The 20,369-nt window shown below is 41.9% G+C and overlaps 2 protein-coding genes across 2 annotated transcripts; both read right to left on the minus strand.

Moving 5' to 3' along the window:
- Positions 1–437: 437 nt before the first annotated feature.
- Positions 438–6,699, minus strand: zmpste24 (zinc metallopeptidase, STE24 homolog). The gene is made up of 9 exons (XM_088315049.1): positions 6,267–6,699; positions 4,816–4,962; positions 4,515–4,718; positions 4,269–4,421; positions 3,904–4,045; positions 3,661–3,836; positions 2,820–2,924; positions 2,586–2,729; positions 438–1,583 (listed from the first exon to the last, which is right to left on the minus strand). The coding sequence occupies exons 1-9, from the start codon at positions 6,372–6,374 to the stop codon at positions 1,362–1,364; spliced, it is 1,401 nt and encodes a 466-aa protein (XP_088171175.1). The 5' UTR covers positions 6,375–6,699; the 3' UTR covers positions 438–1,361.
- Positions 6,700–7,858: 1,159 nt separating this feature from the next.
- rlf (RLF zinc finger) lies at positions 7,859–19,356 on the minus strand. The gene is made up of 8 exons (XM_088315062.1): positions 19,144–19,356; positions 16,646–16,800; positions 15,101–15,182; positions 14,067–14,202; positions 13,765–13,967; positions 13,439–13,575; positions 13,069–13,210; positions 7,859–12,660 (listed from the first exon to the last, which is right to left on the minus strand). The coding sequence occupies exons 1-8, from the start codon at positions 19,321–19,323 to the stop codon at positions 8,236–8,238; spliced, it is 5,460 nt and encodes a 1,819-aa protein (XP_088171188.1). The 5' UTR covers positions 19,324–19,356; the 3' UTR covers positions 7,859–8,235.
- Between the last annotated feature and the right edge of the window lie 1,013 nt (positions 19,357–20,369).

The following is a 20,369-nucleotide window of genomic DNA, read 5'->3' on the forward strand; positions in this document are numbered from 1 at the left end:
TAGTTAAATTACATTTTAAATATTTATTTTATGCTTGATAACAGAACTTAAAGGTGTGACATTGCTACAAGGGTGCAAACTTGTGCTCAAGGGCCACATTTGATTTTTTTTAAATATATATTTTTTTAAATGTGTAGCTGGCCCGGGTAATATATATGTGATTTTTACAAAGTAAAGAAAAACACTCTCTGGTTTTAATAGTGTTATTTACAATTAATTTAATTATGATGAACTAGCTGCTTATTTAAAAAGTATATTATTTGACAAAAGTATACAGTAAATCAGATTTGTTTCCGGTTAGGGTTGGACTCTGCCAAGGCTGCCCTTTGTCACTCATTCCGTTCCCACCTTTATTGACATGTTTGTTATGGACATTTTTATCCAGAGAGAAAAGATTGTACTGTTTTCAATAAATTGAATCAATAAATTCAAGTCTACAAGGCTTGGAATAGTTTTATTCAACAAAGTAGTTCCTGAAACCTGTCTTAAGAAACCTCACAGACCCTCCCCCCCAGTAACGTCCCTTATAAACATATCGCCTGGCAACTGGTTCATTCAAGACCCCCAAATTAAAGATCAAATATTTATCAACTAAAACATCAAAACCACATTCATTTTTTTCAATTTCCACAATGAAACACTAATAAACTGTAACATACGTAACAGGTACATTGGACCCCAGTTAGCAAACAGGTGCGTGAGAAGATCTTGTCCCTTCCCCAAAGAATTTATTTTTTTTAAAAATCACAAGTCATATTGAGATGCAAAAGAAAATGTCAGCACTGCTGTGTCTCTAACAGGGTCAAGTATCAGAACAAAGACTTTGGGAGGCACATTATGAACAAATTGGCCCATTTTTTTAAACGGGGAACTTAAGTATTCAGCATTACCAATATTATTGATTTCGGGAAGACTTGAATATGGTGGCCTGTGTGCCTGTGAAGCTATGTCACACGTCCTTTGCCACATCTGACTTTTATATTAATTTGCTATCAGACTGCGTATAACCCGCTCTGGGATGACACCTGATGAGGGCTTGTTTACATAAGCCATAGTAAACAGCGCACAAATCATTTCTACTGAGCCAATCTGCCAAACATATGTGCAGTGACGCAAACTTCAATTTAACACACATTGCCCACACATATTTTCAGTGTGCTTCCGATTGAGGCCTCTGTGCCCTTCAGTTATAATGCGTTATGCTGATGTTTTACAAGTTAAAACAAACACAAAAGTGAATCATTAAATGAATTTACTAAAACAAGATAAAATAAGATTAGGGGGAGGCGTCACAGGACCAAGAGGGGTCTCCGGAGGCCCTTGGGAGGAGGCAGCGCACGCCGCTCCCCACTACGGTACCGTCAGTCCTGCTTGACGTTGAGCGCTCTGAGGCGCTCCAGCAGAGGCGGGTGCGAGTAGTGCCACATAGAGTACAGCCAGTCGGCCACAGGGAAGCCCAGGTTGTCCTTGTTCAGCTTGATAAGGGACGAGTAGAGCTCAGAGGCTTTGCCCATGTTGCGAGCAAAAGCATCGGCCTGGAACTCGAACCTGCGGCTCAGGACCGTCAGGCAGAAGGACAGAAGCTGAAACGCAGGGAAAAAAAATAACTTCAATGTATCAAGAAAACAGCAGAATAGTGTCTTTTGAACCTTTTGGGTAAATAAAAACAGCCTTTCCCCATTCAACACAGCAATCTATTTTATTTTTAAACAATGTAATCAAAGTATTGAATATCTGGTTCGTTAGGAAATGTGTAACAAGTTAGGTTTAAATAAATCAATAAATCTTAACATTCTTCTGTTCTAATTCTTCTTTTTGCGAGTTAGAATGTCCCATCACAGGAGAGGTCTTTTTAAAACAGACCTCTCCTTGTCCTTGGGGCTAACCGGTACCTGCTGGCACCATGTTTTGTCAAAATGTTTTTCAGACAATGCAGATTAATCAACAGAGCACAAAGGCATCCATATAAGTATGCTGGAGTTTGCATGTCTTCCGTCTTGCTCCCTTCCCCCCGCCACCTCCTGTGTGCATAACTGTTCACCCCTCCCCTCTCTGCTAGCCAAGTCAGTGGAAGTGACTAACCTTGAATTAACCTCAAAGAGGTGGCTTGTTAACAACTGCAAGCATCCCATCACGATGGCCGAGTGGTCTAAGGCGCCGCGTTCCGGACCCAGTCTCCCCAGGAGGCCTGGGTTCGAATCTCGTGGCTGCCAGGATGGCCGAGTGGTCTAAGGCGCCGCGTTCAGGACCCAGTCTCCCCAGGAGGCCTGGGTTTGAATCTCGAATTTCCCCATTGTGGGACTAATAAAGGCATTATTATTATTATTATTATATTGTGCCCTACTTAGAAGTTCCCTCAAAAAACACCAAGAGCTCATTACCGCTGACTGACCGTAATAAGCGATTATTGAAACCATGAGTTTTTTAAACTCATGGTGAACTGTAAAACCGGTATTCAGCCCATCGCTAGTTGTGTAGTACACGGGAAAAATAAAATAAACAAAAAACATACATAGCCGCAGTCATTGCAGGTGGGTCTGGAGTGGAACTACAAAATTAAATAATAAGGATTGTCTTGTGGTCACCTCATTATATGGAGAAAAGATGAACTGGAAGATAATCATCAAGCCAATTAGAGTGGGCTGGCTGTCATTGAAGCCAAATGCGACAAATAACTCATTACGTCCAATGAGTGCCGCAAACAGAGAGAAACACAGGAAGGAATTCATCTGGTGGAGAGACGGAGACAGAGGATGTTAATGCCAGATGTAACACAGAGTACGCCAATTAAAAAAATGAAAAATAGGTGAAATAATCACCTGATTAATGACAATGTTTTTGACGGTATGACCGAGCTTCCAGTGACCCAACTCGTGACCCAAAACGGCAAGGATCTCTTGATTGTTGCATCCTTGCTTCTTGTGCTGTAAAAATGTCCAACTGTTAGTATAATACCCGGAAATATTGCTTGATAACAACAAAATCTCTATGCGCCGTTCAAAAATACTCAAATAATCAACCTCAAAAACGTTTAACCACCAAATTATCACAATATACATAGTACAAAGAGTTTCCGTAAAATTGACATAATTTCACGGTGTAATAAAAAATTTGGGTCATATGATTTTAAATTTAAATGACGTGATATATTGTTTTTTTTCTTCTTTTTCAGAATAAAGAATGATGATGAAAGAAGGGACAATATAATAATATAACATGCCGCCAAACAAGAGTATGCAGCGTGCCTTTAAAAAAAAAAATATATATATATATATATACCAGCTAGAAAACATGTATGGACACCGCATCAAAAATGGAAAAACAAAACGTCAAAAAGAGAACATGTGTTGCGTCAAAGGCAGTGTGCACATTACAAGTCTTTGTAAAATTGACAATAAGAATATGTTTGGAACATTCTCCATTCTAAACGAGAAGCCAATTCAATTTCATGTTCCAGGGACATGTAGTTACTCAGATACAATAATAATTATAACGACACTACATTAAGTATGGTTCAAATGACGCCACATTTTTTTTGAACACCCAAAGATGGCCCCTAATAATAAAAGAGTTCTCCAACCTTGGTCAAAAAGGTGCCAAGGTGAAAGAACCCAAAGTTCCCATTTCAACGCCCCCGAACAAACTTTAAGGCATCGTAACCTTTGGCTTGGCTGTAGATTCATTGTGAATCTCGTCATTTTCTGGTTGCTCGGGCTTTGCCTGGTCTCCCTTGTTGAGAGGGGAATAGTCCTCCAGCAGCGTGTCAAAGAGCACAATACGTTTGTTCTTGAAGAAGCCGTAGAAGTATGCGTTGCTGTGCGAAGACCTTTTGGAACCTGGAAACACAGGCACATTTTCAAAACTGCACACAAACACATAATTGTTCCATTGGCGGTCAAATACCTTCAACGACATAAACCTTCGTGAGAGGGAAACTGATACTGTTTGCCATGGCCTCAATCTCTGTCTTCAGCTCGCCGTCTGGCAAAGGAGTGAACTTGTCAAACAGAGGAGCGATGTAATCGGCGTAGATGGTTACGAGGACCTGAAAACGGAGAGAGAGCAGCGAGTTTACAAGAGACGACAATGCAAGGACGGAAGTGCTTTAAAAGGACGAATACGGGCGGCAACGGTGGGCGATTATTTTTATGAATCACCATGAAAGTGTAAGGGCGCAAGGGTGCCCAGGCCAAAGTGCCCTTCTATGGTAAAGACTTTCTGTCAACCGAGCCCAGACGGTGTCACATTCTACAGGTCCATTTACTCACCAGAGAAACAGCCAGAGTGAAAAGCCAGGCGTAGATGAAGAAGTAGTCGCCCCCAATCTTAATGATGTAGAGGAGCAGCGAGGCAACGGGCAACAGGATGCACTGAGTCACGGCAAACTTCTTCACGGCATCTTTCAGGAAGAAGCCCAGTGTCTATTGAGCAAGATCAAACCATTAATAAAGGGTCAAACAAACATCACGTTGTACAATTTGGAATTCATCAAATATTTGAAGCAGGAACATTACCTGCTGGTTGAAGCCGTGCTTCTCCTCAATGACAAACGTGTTGTACAAACTCCAGGGAAGGCCAGTGAAAGCAGTGAACAGGGTGGCGAGAGTCAGAAACACAAGGGACTGCGTGATTTCGTATTCCGGGCCGAATCCAAAGCGTTTCGTCCCTGCGCCGGCGATGCCCCACAGAAAAGGAATCCCACCCAGGATAAGGATCAGCTTTGACAGGAACAGTGTAGAAAAAGAAGAGACTTCAATTATTAAACACCATTTCATAAATCACATGAATAATGATCATTTCTTGTTTTTAACTTACCGTTCCTTCTGTCTCTGAATACAGGCCAGACCAAAAACTGAAGTTGCTTTTATCGAGCTGATAAAGTCGAGACTTCTCAAATGTTTCGGAATCGATTATCTTTCCAAGCTCTTGCGGCACACGTGTCGTTGACCTGTATATCCTTCGCTGTAGGGATGACAAGACGAGGCTCAAATGATAAACATGTCAAACCACCATTCATACTTCGATACTCCCGTTAAAAAAAAAACTTAGCATGAAAATGTAATCAAATCTACACTATTTTGTCGACAAATAAAACAACCACATACTCTTTATTTACAGCTAGCCCTCTCTTTAGAGACACAAATGATCTGTAGCTGGTCACCAGTCAGCCAAAGGGCACATATACAGTAAAGAATGCAACAAATTCACACTCAAACTTACACCTACGGACAATTTTAGACATGCATGTTTTTGGAATGCAGAAGGAAGCTGGAGTACTTGGAGAAAAGCCATCCAAGATCTATCCCAATGTGCTGCATACTTTTAATCCACTTGGAGGTCATAAAAACGGGCAACATTTATGCTAATGAATGTGTGTGCTAAAAAGAACCGCATTCTCCACACAAAAAGGCCAGAGAAGAAGTTGAACCGATTCAGAATAGTGAGGCAGAATGTTAATCAGTAGTAAACTAAGATGCTCCTGCCGTGATGTCCCATTAAAAATGCTTTGAAGAGTTTCAAGACTGGCATCACAAAGAAATTTCAAAATAACCCTGAGGAGTCGTAACACACTTTCACTAGTGGGATTCTTTTAGGGCCCTCTGCAGTGCCGTCAAGCCCAACTTGATGTCGTGGGCCCCCTTTTATTTGGGAAAGTAGCGTGTGTGTTGGGGTCCACGTGGAGCCAGGTTGCGTGACTAGAGAGGTTGCTCTTGGCCAGAAAATGTCAGATGCTCAGGGCGTTGTGAGAAGGTGCAATGTCATGATGAAGCAGCGAGCAATGAGTTGTCTTGCCTCTTCTCACGCACGGATCAAAACAAATGCCGCGGGATCTCCTTGTTTATCATCTGGCCCACGTTAAAGGGGAATACTTACAAGTAGTTCGGGTAATCTTTTGTGACACCAGTTCTGGAACTTTTTTTGACACCGCTGGTATAATTTACTGTGATTATTGGTTTACAGTACGTCCCATTTGGCACAATTACTGCTGCACAAACAATATTTCTTTCTTAGCTTGTACATGCAACATCTTATTTAGGTCTGCTATCTAACATAACGACGCTTTAACAAACATGACAATAACCTTTCATACCGAATAGATAACGTTTACATGGTTGTTCAGTTTTATCCTAAAACCAATTTTTTTTTAAGAGAAGGCGTAACGCCAACTTGTCATTTCGTACACTTTGAGACGAATCTAGCAATGTGCATTTGCTATTAAAACAACTAACATTAATTTTCTACATGGCGAATAATTACGAACTTACCTGTCTATGTGCAAGGTATGCCTCCCATATATACACCGTCCACGAAAAGCCCAAAACGGCATAAAATATCTGCTTCTCCACGGGGAGCTCACTTATAAAGTCGAGCATATTTCCTCGATTTCTTTTGAATGTGGGGTGAATAAGAAATAAACGAAACGCTCACTAGCTAAACAGGCTAACAGCAACGTTATTTCTCTCGCAGCCTGGCTAGCTGCTAACACATAATCTTCACACACCAAGTGGGATAGTAGTCTAATAAATGGAGAGCTTTTGCGAACGTCAAGTCGACCCAAAAGTGACTAAAACGTGCACCGAGAGTTGTTTTTAAGCCTCCATCGTAAAATACATGACACTTCATTCATGAGAGCGCAGCAAGTTCAACAGCATAAAAGGTCCGGAAAGGAACCGCTCCCGTCACAATATTGTCGCATCCGGTTTATTGAGCCGAAGACCTAAAGAACTTCTCTGCCTAAACACATAGTTTACAAACTAAATTAAATCTGTTTCGTGAAATGTGTTCGTAAAAGTCACTTAACTACTCCCCATAGCATTTATCCTGGCTTAACTGATTCCGGTCATTCTGCACGCTTTATTATTTTTGTCTGTCTCTATGTACTGCCATTTTAATGTATTCTGCCGAGGGCCTTTAGAATGACGTGGCTGAACGTTTTGCATCTGAAACTCACTGCATATCCATTATTAAAACCGCGTATTCTCACAACGGTCGCGGGCATTTATTAATAACATATACAGTGAGTTTAACTTACTATTTACAACTTTCTTTTTGTCACATTATAATAAAAACACGATGGAGTTCCGTCCATTGGCGACACGCCAACCCAACTTTGTTCGAAAATCGTCGTAAAGATAAAGCTGCAGGAAATATTTGTATGAACAATTTACTTGCAACAGTAGCAGCAAGTATAAAAGAGAACGCAATTTAAAAAAATACAGAAACCCTTTCTGGAGATCAATAGTCACGAATCGTTTTCCTCTTGTAACTACTTTGTGCACATAAATTGTTTGACTCACATAAACGTGCTCAACTTATCTTTGTTAATACGACGGTAATTATATTAATCTATGTGGACACTGTTCATGTAAATAATTTCTCAATTATTAACAATTTTAGGGGGGAAATATAAATATACAACACCTTACTGCTATACATTTGTTTGCATTTTAAATGACCACTTTTACTAAATTAGTTACTATCACTGCATTTATTTTTAAAACATGCCGACGGTGTACTGTGGTTGTTAGAGACCCATGCTAGGTAAGATGTACTTGTTGGGAAGGGATAATTGTGCTCGCTCTATACTAAAGGCTTACAATATTAGGACAATTCTCAACTACCCCTCCAACATTTTTTTTCTCATAACAACTTTGTTTGACCTTTTAAGCATGGGTTGAATACTCCTAAGGAAACACTGTGCATCTAAGTTGTTGCAATTGCACAGGACACAACTTAAAATATTAATTAATAAAGCAGTTAAAGTCAAATCTCTAAACAGATCTCATGTCAGCTTGTCCCTTTATTTATTCAGTGAGGAACATTGTGAGCATGGTATGAGAAAACCAAACACTCAATATTAATTCTCAGATTTATTAGAAAGTTACACAGGTATCTCATCTCCAAGCACTGCAAATGCCACGCTTATTTCAGATGAAATTAGAAGTGTCAATCAGTCACTCTTTTAGACTTTTGAAGGAAGTATATTACATTTTGACACAAGTAAAAGCTTCTTGCTACTAACCATTTCTAACAATCTGTAGCACTTATGTATATACGCTAGAAAATGAGATTTGCAAGTGGGGGGGAGGGGGGTGTCATGGCTTGAATTTTGTGCTGCTGATTTGCAAGTTTTCCATTGAGAACTTAAGTAAAAAAAAAAAAAAAACACAGCATCTCAAATTTAAGAAACTTACAATTGAATTACAACTTAATTAAAAAAAAAAAGGTGCAATGTTAAACTGTGCTTCCCAGAAGCAGTTTGCTGTTATTTGAGTCTGATGGGAAGAGGTGAGGCAGGGTGGCCGCACACACTGGCTTCCCCAGGACAACCACGGGTCTGAGGTACTGAAGCTGCTTGATGGCCAGGTCCCCGCACCCAGCAAGGGCTTTGTCCAAGATGGACTTCAAGTTTCGGACAGATGAGAAGTCCCCAGTCGTACCGCGGGATTTGTGAAGCGTGGGATGACTGCGTCTGCTTCGTGTGAACGACATGCCCAGCTGCTTGTTTTCTTTGACTGAACAACTGCGCCGGAAGGAGTCTCGCCGTTTGGCGATGAGCGTCTTTTTGTCTTTTGGTGCAGTGTCTTGTATGAACTTGAGAAATGAAACCTCAAAGCCAACGGGTTTGTACGTGGTAATGTCAAATGGGTCTGGAGGGGGGCCGAGAGGCTGAGGGTCTATCGTGTTTGATGGCTGCATGGTGATCTCATTCTTTCGCTTGAGAGGCTGCCGTACGGGCGGAGGAAAAGCCGCAGATTTTTCATTCATTTTACCATCTTTTGAAGCATCCTGAAGGCCCTCCTCCGAAGTAAAGAGTACAGTGCACGGTGGCGAGAGATTGATCGTAAACGGACGAAGGAGTGGTTTTATCTGTTCCAAGTTGAGTAATTTTTCCACTTGTTTGTGACCATTCGGCGTTACAACAGTATCGTCCGTGTGAGTGTCGGTACTCGGTTCTCCGTACAACACATCATCGGCCCCGACAAGGACCCCATTTCTCTCGGCAGGTGGCAGCACTTCCTCCACCGGGAATCCCAGAGTATTAGAAAGACCCTCCATTTGGGTTTCTGCCTTGACAGAGTGCAGTTTCACCTGTGCATCCTGTCCCTGTGACGTCTCCGATTCTGGCTGATACTCCATTTTGCAAACTCCATTCGGGTTCTCTTTTACTGCAACGGTTGGCCTAGCGGACTTCTTCTGAATCAATTCCTCCAGCTGCTCCGCATTGTAAAAGAGCTTGTCGGCATTATTTCGAAGATAGTGATTCTTCATGTGGTGAACCGATCTGTAGTGACGGGTCAAGCTGTGTCCGTACTTGATGACGGAGTCACAGTCTTGAATCATGCACGGGTAGGCCACTCGTAAACAACGGTCTTGGCACATTTGTAAAGCTTCCTCATGCGATCTGAGAACATATTTCTTTTTAAATTTGGACCTTTTCTGGTCTTTGGTAACTTCCTCAAGCTCCTCCTCTGACTGGGTGGGTTGTTTCGCTTCAGGTGTGGGTGACCCGGTTGAGACGGGTGCGCCCGTGTTGGGGGGTGTTACTATGAGCTTCTTCTGGCATCCTGTTACTGACTTCTTGTGAGTGCTCTGGAGCCGAACTACCAATGAGTCGTAGTACTCGCAGTGTCGATACAGGGTGTGTTTTTTCAGTGCCTCGTTGTGGGTGAATACTTTAGTGCAGCCCTCATACTTGCACCTAATTACGCCGGCCATCTGAGAATGCACAATGCGGGTGTGACGCGCTAGGCTGCTTTTGAGATGGTAGGACGAGTTGCAGTTGACAAACTGGCATTTATACTGGGGTTTAGGTTCATCCGAGTTTGGGGAAGGGCTTTTTTTCACAGTCTCCTTTGTCACTTCAGGATCGTGTTGCACTTCTTGTTCCAACAGCAGCTGAGAGCGTTTGTAATGGTGTGTGATCTGAAGGTGGCGCACGAGTCCTCCCTGGGTGGAGAAGGCTGCGTCACAGTTTTTGGCAACACAATGAAATGGCTTATTGAATTTATCTAGAATATAGCAGAGATTACTTTTGGTCACCAGGCGTTTTGTTCTGACCTGAGGTGTACCCCCATCCTCGCCGTCTCCCTTGTGGTCACTTTCTTCCTCTTGAATCGCGGCGACATTTACAACCAAAGAAGAAGAACAACTACTGGGGTTTTGTTGATTTTTGCAGTTTTTTTTCACCTCTTTTTCCCATCTGGGTACTTCGATCTGCACTGTGGGGTTCAAGTTCTGTAATGTAGGGTTTGTAGGTTGTGAAGAACTAAGACTCAATTTGTCCACCAAACTGACATGGAGTTTATGAATCCGAATATAATGGGTCCTCAAGCCTGTAATTTCTCTGTGAGTCTTCAAGCACATTTGACACTTAAAGGGCTTAAATGACGTGTCCTTAAAACAAGTCATTCTTTTGGCCTCTTCAAGCGGGCGGCCGTGCAGATTAACGTAGTGGCGCAGCAAACTATAGCTGCGTGCAGTCCTAAAGCCACACTTTCCTAGCTCGCACGTGTAAGGCTTAGCATTGTCAAGGGTTTTGATGGTGCTTTCTTCTGTTACGTTTCTTGTAGGCAGCTGGGAAGATGCTTTGGAAAGTAAAACTACAGGTTGGTTTTCGAGAACAGCCCGATGAAGGCATGCATTTGCTTCTTGGGCGGACTGAGGCGGCTTATTTAGTAGATTTTGTGGGGACAAAGAATTGAGATCCAGGCTACTTAGTCCTTTGAGAAGTTCTTGAAGGTCATCATTTTTAGCAAGGCTTGTTGTAAACGGGGGCGAGTTTGTCCATTCATTTCCATCGTCTACAGGTGAGCACGGAGCTAAGAATTGGTTTTCATCTTCCTCATTGTCCGACTCCAACTCAGTCTTGATCTTTTTGGACTTCGGACCTTGCTCCTTGTCAGGTTTGTGATCTTTATTCTCCAGTCTAAGGTGTTCTGGGTGGGCATGTTTCAGGTGCCTCTGGACGTCTCTAGCCCGGGAGAAAGTCATACCGCACTTCTCAAATCCACAGGTGAACTTGCTTCCATCGAAACACATAGCCACCAAGGTCAGCAGTGTTTTGGGCTTGGTGTCGACGGACGGTTGATTGGAGAGGAGATTGGAAGTGGAACTCCTTGATGAAGTTTTTTGGCAATCTTCAATGACACTACCTTCTGCATCACTTGGACTATTAACAAGGGCCGCCCTCTCCAAATCAGCCTTGAAAATAGTCTCTTTCGCTGTCCTCTGAGCCTCAAAGTCCTTTTCAGAGAAAGTAATGTTGTGTGTGGATAGATGCTCTATGAATTCCCTTTTGGAAAAGTAAAATTTTTTACAAATGGCGCTCGGGCAGGTGAATGCTGCGTCCCTGAAATGTTGTGCCTCGTGGTGATAAAGTTGTCCCAGGTCTGAGCAAGTCACACAGCAGCCCTCAAGCTCACACTGGTAGTTTATCTGATAGCCGTGGATCTGTTTGTGCAACACGAGTTCATTGGAAGAACTAAAGCGGGCACTGCAACCCATCACCACGCACATGTACGGTTGCTGACAGTAGTGAACTTTTCGATGTTTGTGGTGATGGTAAGCAGAGACAAAATGGCGCCGGCAGAAGGCACACTTCTCTCGTTGCTCTCTCATCTGATGAAAATGCTTCACGTTCTCATCGCCTTTATGGTCCGACTTTAAGTGCACGTATAAGTACTTGGAATGTTTAAAAACCCGAGAGCATCCAGTTCCAGGACAGAAATACTCCTCTCGGTTCTGCAGACTGAAGTGCTGGTTCATGTAATCGAACGTCACATGGTCGTTGTCTTTGACGGTTTGGGCTTGCTGCACAATGTGCTGCAGGACGTCAGGATCATGCGTGGATTCGTAATACAAAATTAAAGACGGGTCAACAGTAATCTCGCCGGGTTCAATCTCATCGTCTTCAATCTTCATGTTACTGTGATGAAGCGCCTCACTTTGGAGGTGATGTCTCATGTGCGGAATAAGTTCTTTTCTGTTCTTGAAATTCTGCAAGCAAATGGGGCAGGGGTGTCTGTCGTCCACGATGTGTCTTTTGGAGTGGTGTATGATTTGCATTTCAGTGAAGGACCTTGTACAAATCCGACAACAGAGCTTGGCTCTCCTCACTCCTGCGTCCCCTCCAACAATGTGAGAGGGCTTTTTATCATCAGGCTGCTTCTGAAGATGAAGACTTCCATTTAAAAAAGGTTTGTGCTCTGTTTCTTCTGTCAGTGTGTTGACTTGAAGCGCAAGTGGTTTCTCACTTTCTTCCTCGTCACCTTCTCCCTCTGAATCTGGTTTCAACCCAAGAAGGGAGATACAGTGATACTTAAGCGCTTTCCAGTCCCAAAATTCCGGGTCAAACGGCCAGTGTGCCTTCAGCACAAGCAGCAGTTCACAACGTAGCGAGTTCGGAATAATGCTGCTTTCCTGATCATTCTTTTGGTCTGGGCACTGGTAAAGCTCTTGGAGGCAGTTCAAGACCTGCTGGCTGGGGCCAAGCAGGAACTCTGTGAGGAGGCAGGCCCGCCTTACTTCCAGATCATTGAGGAGGAGGCCAAACACCACTTTACAGATGCCGATTCTGCTTTCCGAGTCCTCGTGCTTTGGAAGTTGTAGAGCTTTAACACACAGCTCTACTGAGGCAGCAGTGCCCGCTGCCTCCGCCTGAAAAATACAGGAATACTTTAACCAAAATCACAATGGCCACAATTTACATTTTCAAAATTACACTTTCTCATCTATTTCAAAATGTTTGTGGCTTCTAAGGGTGACCTGTTTTATATTATTCTACCTAGGTGTAGGGCAACATCTGAGTGATTTAGCACATGTATGATATCAACAGCATACAAACCTTATCAATGTATGAGCCTCAATAAATCATTAATAAAGTAGTTGTTTTGGAATGAAGACATTTCTATACATTTGAATTCCGTCAGGTAAATAGATACTGTGACGCATTCCAATGTATTCATCATCACACTAGTGCCGTCACATTGTGATACGATTTGCTGAGTTATCCTGTAAATCTATATCAAACATTGTTGCAGCAACAGTGTTAAAAAAAATTCTTACCTCTGTCTGAATTAAACGGACCAGGTACAGCAAATGTTGCACTGTTATGGCAATGGCACCCAATTGAAGGCATCTTTCAAGAAGAGACACAAGAGAAGGGTCCAACTTCCTCTGAAGTTTACTCCACAGTTGTATCAGCTCCCTATGGATAGAAGAATGAGTTATGAGCTATGATATAAGTAGCATCAAGACAAATTTGCCAGATTTTATTTGTTACTGAGGACTTTAGATGCCTTTGAAGTGCCCATTCCACATTTTTTTAAATTTTATTTTATTTTAAATTTATTTATTTATTTATTAGGAAATTCCTCTAAGATATCAGCCACCTTGCTAATAAGATCCCAACATCCATTTTCGGCAACAGACTCACCAAGAGTGGTCAAGGCTCGGCTGCTGAAGCTGCTGCGTCAGGAAGGTCGTGCACAAAATAAAGCCGGTATTTTCCTCCCCCTCCATCTCCAAGTTGGTGATAATCTCAAGAACATCCTTGCAGTCTTGCCTTGATATCTGTTAGGCAGTAAAGCACAACAATGTGTGAGGAGGGAGGTCACAAAATCAAGGAGACATTCTTGAACCACTTGAGTAGCTGCAAAATGTAAGTCAGGCACAAAAAAGAAATAAGGCGCACATTACACGATTGAGGCGTGAAAAATAGCAGTACGTCACAAGCATGTAGAAAGAACAAGCAGGATTTACCTCCATTATGGCTTCTTCATTGGGAAGCAGCTGGCAAAGGAGAGCGACGCATGTGTGACGAAATGTAGCTTGGTTGGAGATCGCGCTGCAGTCTGTGCAAGCTTTTGCCAGCACCACAGCCTTGGCCACCTCGCCCATCTTCTCCAGATGCTTCACCCGCATCTCCATGAAGCCCTCGCCCTCCAAGCAGATATACGCATCAACTAAAACAAAAGAACAAATAGTACAATGATAAGCCAACCAGGACAATATGTTGCCAAGATGGACATTAGTGTAGTTTAATAAACTGATTTTCTTTTAACCTTCTTGTTGGATGGTAGGCTGGCCAGAAAGGAGGGCCGCGAGGACGGGATTGCTCCATGCGCCCCCCTCTCCAGTGATTTGCAATAAAGCTTGAAGGTCTGTACTCCCGTACTGCAACAAGGTGTCATGTGCAATCTGAAAAAAATAAATAAATAAATCCAACCCAAGCATTTATGTTAGACTAAACAGTGATTGGGTAACTCCAGCTCAATAAAATCTGTGCCTCAATTGCAAAGGAATACGTCTTCCACATAAAAGCAAATAAACACCTCAGGATATTTTCATTTTGGGGGTCGTTACAAAGTTCTTTAGGATCTCTATCGGGTTTTAAATCATTTTAAATCTTGACTAAATGTGACAATTTAATTTGTGAGGTGGACAAATCATTTTATAGACACAAATACAACTACAATGCTATGATCCGATATCAGAGCCTGCATCAAACCTTTTGGGTGGTGGCCTGAGAGCCATGTTGTGGCAGTCATGACAGAACTGGCACTAGCTCTGCATAGACATGATTTTTTTTGAATGGTAAATATTAAAATAGCAAAAATGAGTTGATTTCATCATATTTACAAAATTTGTATTGGCCCAATCGTGTCAGTTATCTTCAGGTGGCCCCGACCAACTGCTAATGTAAAACCTTACAATACCAAATATGGTAGTACAGATCATTTCACTCATGCCTTATTTATCCGTGCAAACACAAGATCCACACATCTTAAGGTAAGTTGAATTCAACATTTTAATTCCATGTGGAATTCAATGTTTCCAAAGTTCCTAACGCACATAAAAGACATGCATCGGCTCTAAAAAACTCCCGACTAAAAGCACATCACTGTTATGTTGGTTCCACAATCATCATTTCTTAAATTAAAGGAAGAATGTTCAGAGATTTACAAGATTGATTTAAGACATTTTAATGTCCATTAAGGCCTTGTTTTATATTTGATTCATTGCCTTTTAAAATTTAAGGATCCAAGGGAACTCCGAAACAGATGACGATAGATTATATAAAAATTTAAATACCTACCTGAACAGATTGGTGAAATTGAACCCAGGCTTCATAAGGGATTTCATTTTCCGGAACTGACAGAAATAGTTCAAAGCAGCTTCTGCATGACAAACAAGGAGAACACTGGCGTAAACGATCAAAGGTAACTCATAATCCACAGCTTTTGACGTGCGATTATTTTCTGTGTCCTTGCCCGTTGAGAGAGAGCAGCTAAACTACATTCTACAGATACATTTTTTTTGGACATTTGTTGTGATTGTTTGCCTTTAAGCATGCACGTGCTTCCCAACAAAACAGTGGACCACTTTAGAGTAAAAATTAATGTCTGCGGGCCATAGATGAGCGTGTGACTCCAAGATGCACCAAGAGTTTCCACTAATGGGTTACATAATGAGAATGTTATTTGTAAAGTTAAAAGTAAGTTAAGGCTGACAGCATTTGGTTTGATTCTTATCATGGACCAGCAACCCTATATTCTGTGCTTTTCAAGTTGGCAACCCATTATATTTTTGTGCAAGGTGATAAAAGACGGGAGGCATTATTTGCATTTATTCCTTCTGAACGACTAGCTTCTCCCTATCACACAGCTAAACCCCCCAAAGTGGAATTGCAGTTGTTTTTAGAGTAGACTCAGGGTGTCCAATTTTTTTCTATTGGGCCGTGGCATATTCCAAAAATAAAAAGCTGACTACTTTAGAACATTAAGCTTGAGCTTCTTGCTTAGGACACTCAGTGCTGCTGGGCAAGGCAGAAGCGGACACTTGAAGCAGATATATGTGATAGGATAAAAATAAAATTATCTGCTTTCGCACTAGCCCTAAGTACGGTATAAATGCTTTGTGGGGGAGCTGAAGTTGACCAACTTACATAGAAACAGAGGCATAACAGAAGCTACTTTCACACGGAATTTCCCGTAAAAAGGTGCAGTAGCACTGTGCTTGTACCGTTCAGGCACAAACCACATTGCTTGGGTCCAAAGTCATCAGCGACAATTACTTTCAACACAAAGGAGCTTGGACAGCGCCCGACAAATCTGTCTCGTCTGCTGCCAATGTGCCTTGTTCCGTCTTTGATAAGGCAGCAAAGTGGACTGCTTCAGTAACTGCAGTCTGAAAGGGACAGGCAAACGCCTGATTTCAATTGTGAAGTGTGCAAGTTGCGGCTGCTTCAAACTATGTTTAGGAAGAGTGTCGCTGTTACAGTGCTGACAAACAACAAGAAACTCATCGTGTCATACCTCCTCAAACTGAACCGTACCCTATGGAATCGAATCCCACTGAATCAAACCAAATCGTTCCACCTTAAAAACGGTTCTTGAATCGGTTTTCACCCCATATATCGAGATCCGAAATAAATTGTTTTTTTATTGGAGAGATGCACACCCATAACAACATTTTTGCCCCCCCTCCAAAAAAAAAACAAGACTGTAGCTAACAAACTAGGGACAACATGCATAGTTCACACAGCATTTGAAGGGAAGTTAACGAGCACCTTATTTCCATTGTGTATTATGGCCAAAAGTAATCACAACACATTTTTTTCCATTGGGACACTTGCACTTACAGAGCTAGTCTCTTCAAAACAAGCGTCACTTTGTCCGACTCTGTGGTGAGGTGTGAGCGGGCGGCGGCGAAGCAGTTTATCGACAGGCAGTAGACCTCGAGGAGCGGAAGTCCATGGTCTATGGAGTTTCTGCTGCCAGCATAATGCATAAGTGCCTGGGGGAGAAAAAGAATACACAGTTAGCTAATTGCATGATGTTGGTTTTCCCCTTAGAACAATCATAATCAGGTGAGATTTCAAGGTCTCCACGCTGGAGGGGAAGCGGAAATGCGAGACTGCACCGGATTGATCCCACTTGACACGGTCTGGTTTGAGGTGCACTGATTAGGCCCGAGGGGGCTGGATCGGTGAGGGGAAAATAACCAAATACAAACTGTCAAATACATAGCGGGTATTTAGTAAGGATAAAATGGCTTGTGGTTCACCAATTAACTGCAACCAAATTTCAAACAGTTGGCAACACCGCTTCCTATTGTAATTATGAATAAGACTGGATTTTGCATTGAAAAGAGAATAAAATAAAAAAAAAAAACAGACCACTACTACTCTTTAAGCTCCTGTCCAATTAAAAGCTCAGATATAATTGTAATGCATCATTACAAATCTTGACATCGCTTGACTAAAGCATTCATTTAAACACATGCCATATTAAAAGGATGAACAGTATCGTAAATCGTCACTCAACTGGTTATTATGGACCACAAGGTATTGCGAACAGGAAAACAGCATGGTGCCAATTTATTCTTAAACATTTGAAAATGTGTGCCGCCTTTATCAAGCAGGCTGGTGAGCTTGTTGTAACACCACGACATCCCAAGACGGCCGATTGCCAGACAGACACCCTTGCAGGTTGGGTGTCTGCGGGGAGCCTTGATTAATTCCCTACCGTCTATTTATGGCATACCCGCAAAGGGGAACCACCTGAAAGGATCTCAGCCAAGGAGATGTGTGTGTGTGTGTGTGTGTGTGCGTGCGTGTACTAATTACATTGAGAATACTTCCGCCCAAATGGGGATGCTTGAGTTGGTAAGACGCTATCTTGTACAAGGAAGCTGCATAGCAGAGATGCAAATTTAACTATTGATTGTTTTGTTATGGTTAAACATGACTCTGCTCATACTATGCTAATATGATGTGGGAAACACAAAATTAAAAGATGGTAGATTCCCCCATGGTTTGTTTGCAAGCCCTGACCGGGTGGCTTCTTGAGCTTGTGACCTTTTTTTTTTTTTTAAATAAATCTCTTGATTGAAAAAAATGTATACTTTATTTTGATACATTACACGTAGAGGCATCCCAACACAACTTTTTCACTTCTGATACAATACCAATATCGATCACATATCTGGAATGATATAAGTATTTATTTTTTTAGCATGAAAAATTAATGGAGACTCGATCAGTTGATACTATTGAACAAAGAACAATAGTGAAAAAAATTGTTTATGCTGTGCATATGACCTACTTGTATTACATAGTGTGCTGCACTTAAAGTACAAAAAAAATACATGGACCTAAGAAATAACCCAATAAAGTTAACAAATTATACTCTTTGAAGGGCAAACAATTCAAGTTTACTGCAGTACATTCCAATTCAGAATATATATTTTTTTACATTCTGTATATGGTGGGAACAACAGAGGGTAGGACAAAAAAAAATCTGAGAATTTCGATGTAGTCTGATCTGACACAGTTTTAGTTGATATCGGTCCGCCCCTAATTACAGGTACTTGGTTTTTTTCTACCAGTGTCAAGGCACCCTCACATCTCTTTATGACATGTGTTCCCTATGTTTAATATATAAGACTCCTTCTACATTGAGATTGATCCAGGATGAACATGAAGAACACAGACAGTTCTTTGGAATTACTCTTGTACGATGCTACCATTGTCCCCCGAAAAATAAACGAATAAACAAAATTATGGAATGTACAGTTTCAAATTGAAGATCCCCACCATTTCTTAGAATTAAGCACACGTTGGTCATTTTCAGATTTATTTGAGTAAACAATGGTTACATTATTACCCGAAACAGCCTTAATATACAAACTAAATGGCATATGTACAAATGACTAACATTTCGTAAATAGTTTCATTTGTGTATACATTGTGTTATTTAGGGGAAAGTCTTATCTTCCGGCAGTTGAACGTAAAAATTTAACCAGAGTAATATGTGAGGGTTGAGCTATTTGTAAACACACCCATGTCTCAGCGTGCAATTACAAATGCGGAACACGCTACTGTGGTTCATCAAACACTAAACATGATTTCAATTGAGCAGGTACAAAACCACTCATTTAACGATGTTAGCATCTTTGGAACTAGCTACTACACCCCAAATAGTATTTACAAACACACGTTTTGTAATTGCAAAAGGGGCGCCACCGACCCCTGATCCTCCCGACTATCTTGAACACCCTTCGCCCCCCCTCCGAGGAAAACAACCCAAACTGAGCTATCGTTATGCTAATGTTAGCAATGTTTCACGCACTCGTTACCTGACAAAAGTTGTCGCAGTAGTCCGCGGACGACGCCACGGACAATTCCTGTTGCCTGAGCCCGTCTTCGAATGCCCTCAATGTGGCCAAGAGGGTTTCCATTGCCACCAGCGTGTCCTCTGCCGTGTCCAGGCCCCGCTCGCTCCATTCGTGATCAAGATCGACATTCCTCCCCGCCATCTTCCCTCTCCTCCACCGCGCGTATGCACTAGAGCAGTCTGACCCCGCCTTCTTTTCTTCTTCGTGTTTAAGTGCGGTTTGCAAATGGTCATAGTGCGTTAGCGCCCCTCATTGACCTGCAGTTTGTCACATGGGCTAAGAAGAGCAGCCCTCCTGTGTGTGTGAGCGGTTCAGGGAAGATAAGAGTGACAACCACGATTGTCAGTTAAAACCAGGGGTCTCCAAATGCGGTCATCGAGAGCCACTATCCTCCATATTTTAGATGTTTTCCTCCCCCGACACACCTGATTCAAACGATCAGCTCATCAGCAAACTCTGCAGAAGCCTGATTACAATCCTGATTATTTGAACTAGATGCGATGGAGGAGGGAAACCGTTAAAAAATGTAGGAGAGTGGCCTTCAAGGACTGGATTTGGACCCCCGCCACCCTGGATGAGAACGCAATAGTATAGTTCAACTGAGAATATGCAGTCATCTGAGAGTTACTGTTATTATAATACAGCAGGAATTAAAGATAAAAGTGTTGTATGTCTACCTGTTACAGAAATTGTAAATAAATTGTCATTTATTTGCTTCATTTACCATTTTGATAACTGTTAGTATTTTTGTAACGTCAGAGTTTAGGGGCTTTTTTAAGGCTACATTTTCATAAACTATTAGTGCTCGTTTACTAAGAAAAGGATGTTATCTCACCGACCTGTCACCAACCCTACAGATGATTTCATTCTGCACCCGACTGTGGGAAGCGCAAAGAAGTACCAATATCCAGAAACGCTGGGAGAAAAAAAAAACGAAACACATAGCCAAGTGTTAGTTTTATAAACCCCCCGTTTTCCCTTAGCATGATTCTGATTGTAATACAGGGACTTCACTAAGGAAATAAATACAAGGGCAACGGATAGATTGTTGCGGAATGTGGTGGAAGTGCAAAAAGTTGATACGTTCTCCTCATGAGAAAACAAACAAGTGACACTGTTACCCATCTCATTGCTGCACTTTGAAACAAATAATTATGAAGAATAAATATGTTTTTGCCACTCATTAT

Source organism: Idiotropiscis lumnitzeri, chromosome 1 (genome assembly GCF_059441095.1).
Source record: "Idiotropiscis lumnitzeri isolate Australia: NSW breed Sydney's pygmy pipehorse chromosome 1, RoL_Ilum_1.0, whole genome shotgun sequence".
Lineage (NCBI taxonomy): Eukaryota > Metazoa > Chordata > Actinopteri > Syngnathiformes > Syngnathidae > Idiotropiscis > Idiotropiscis lumnitzeri.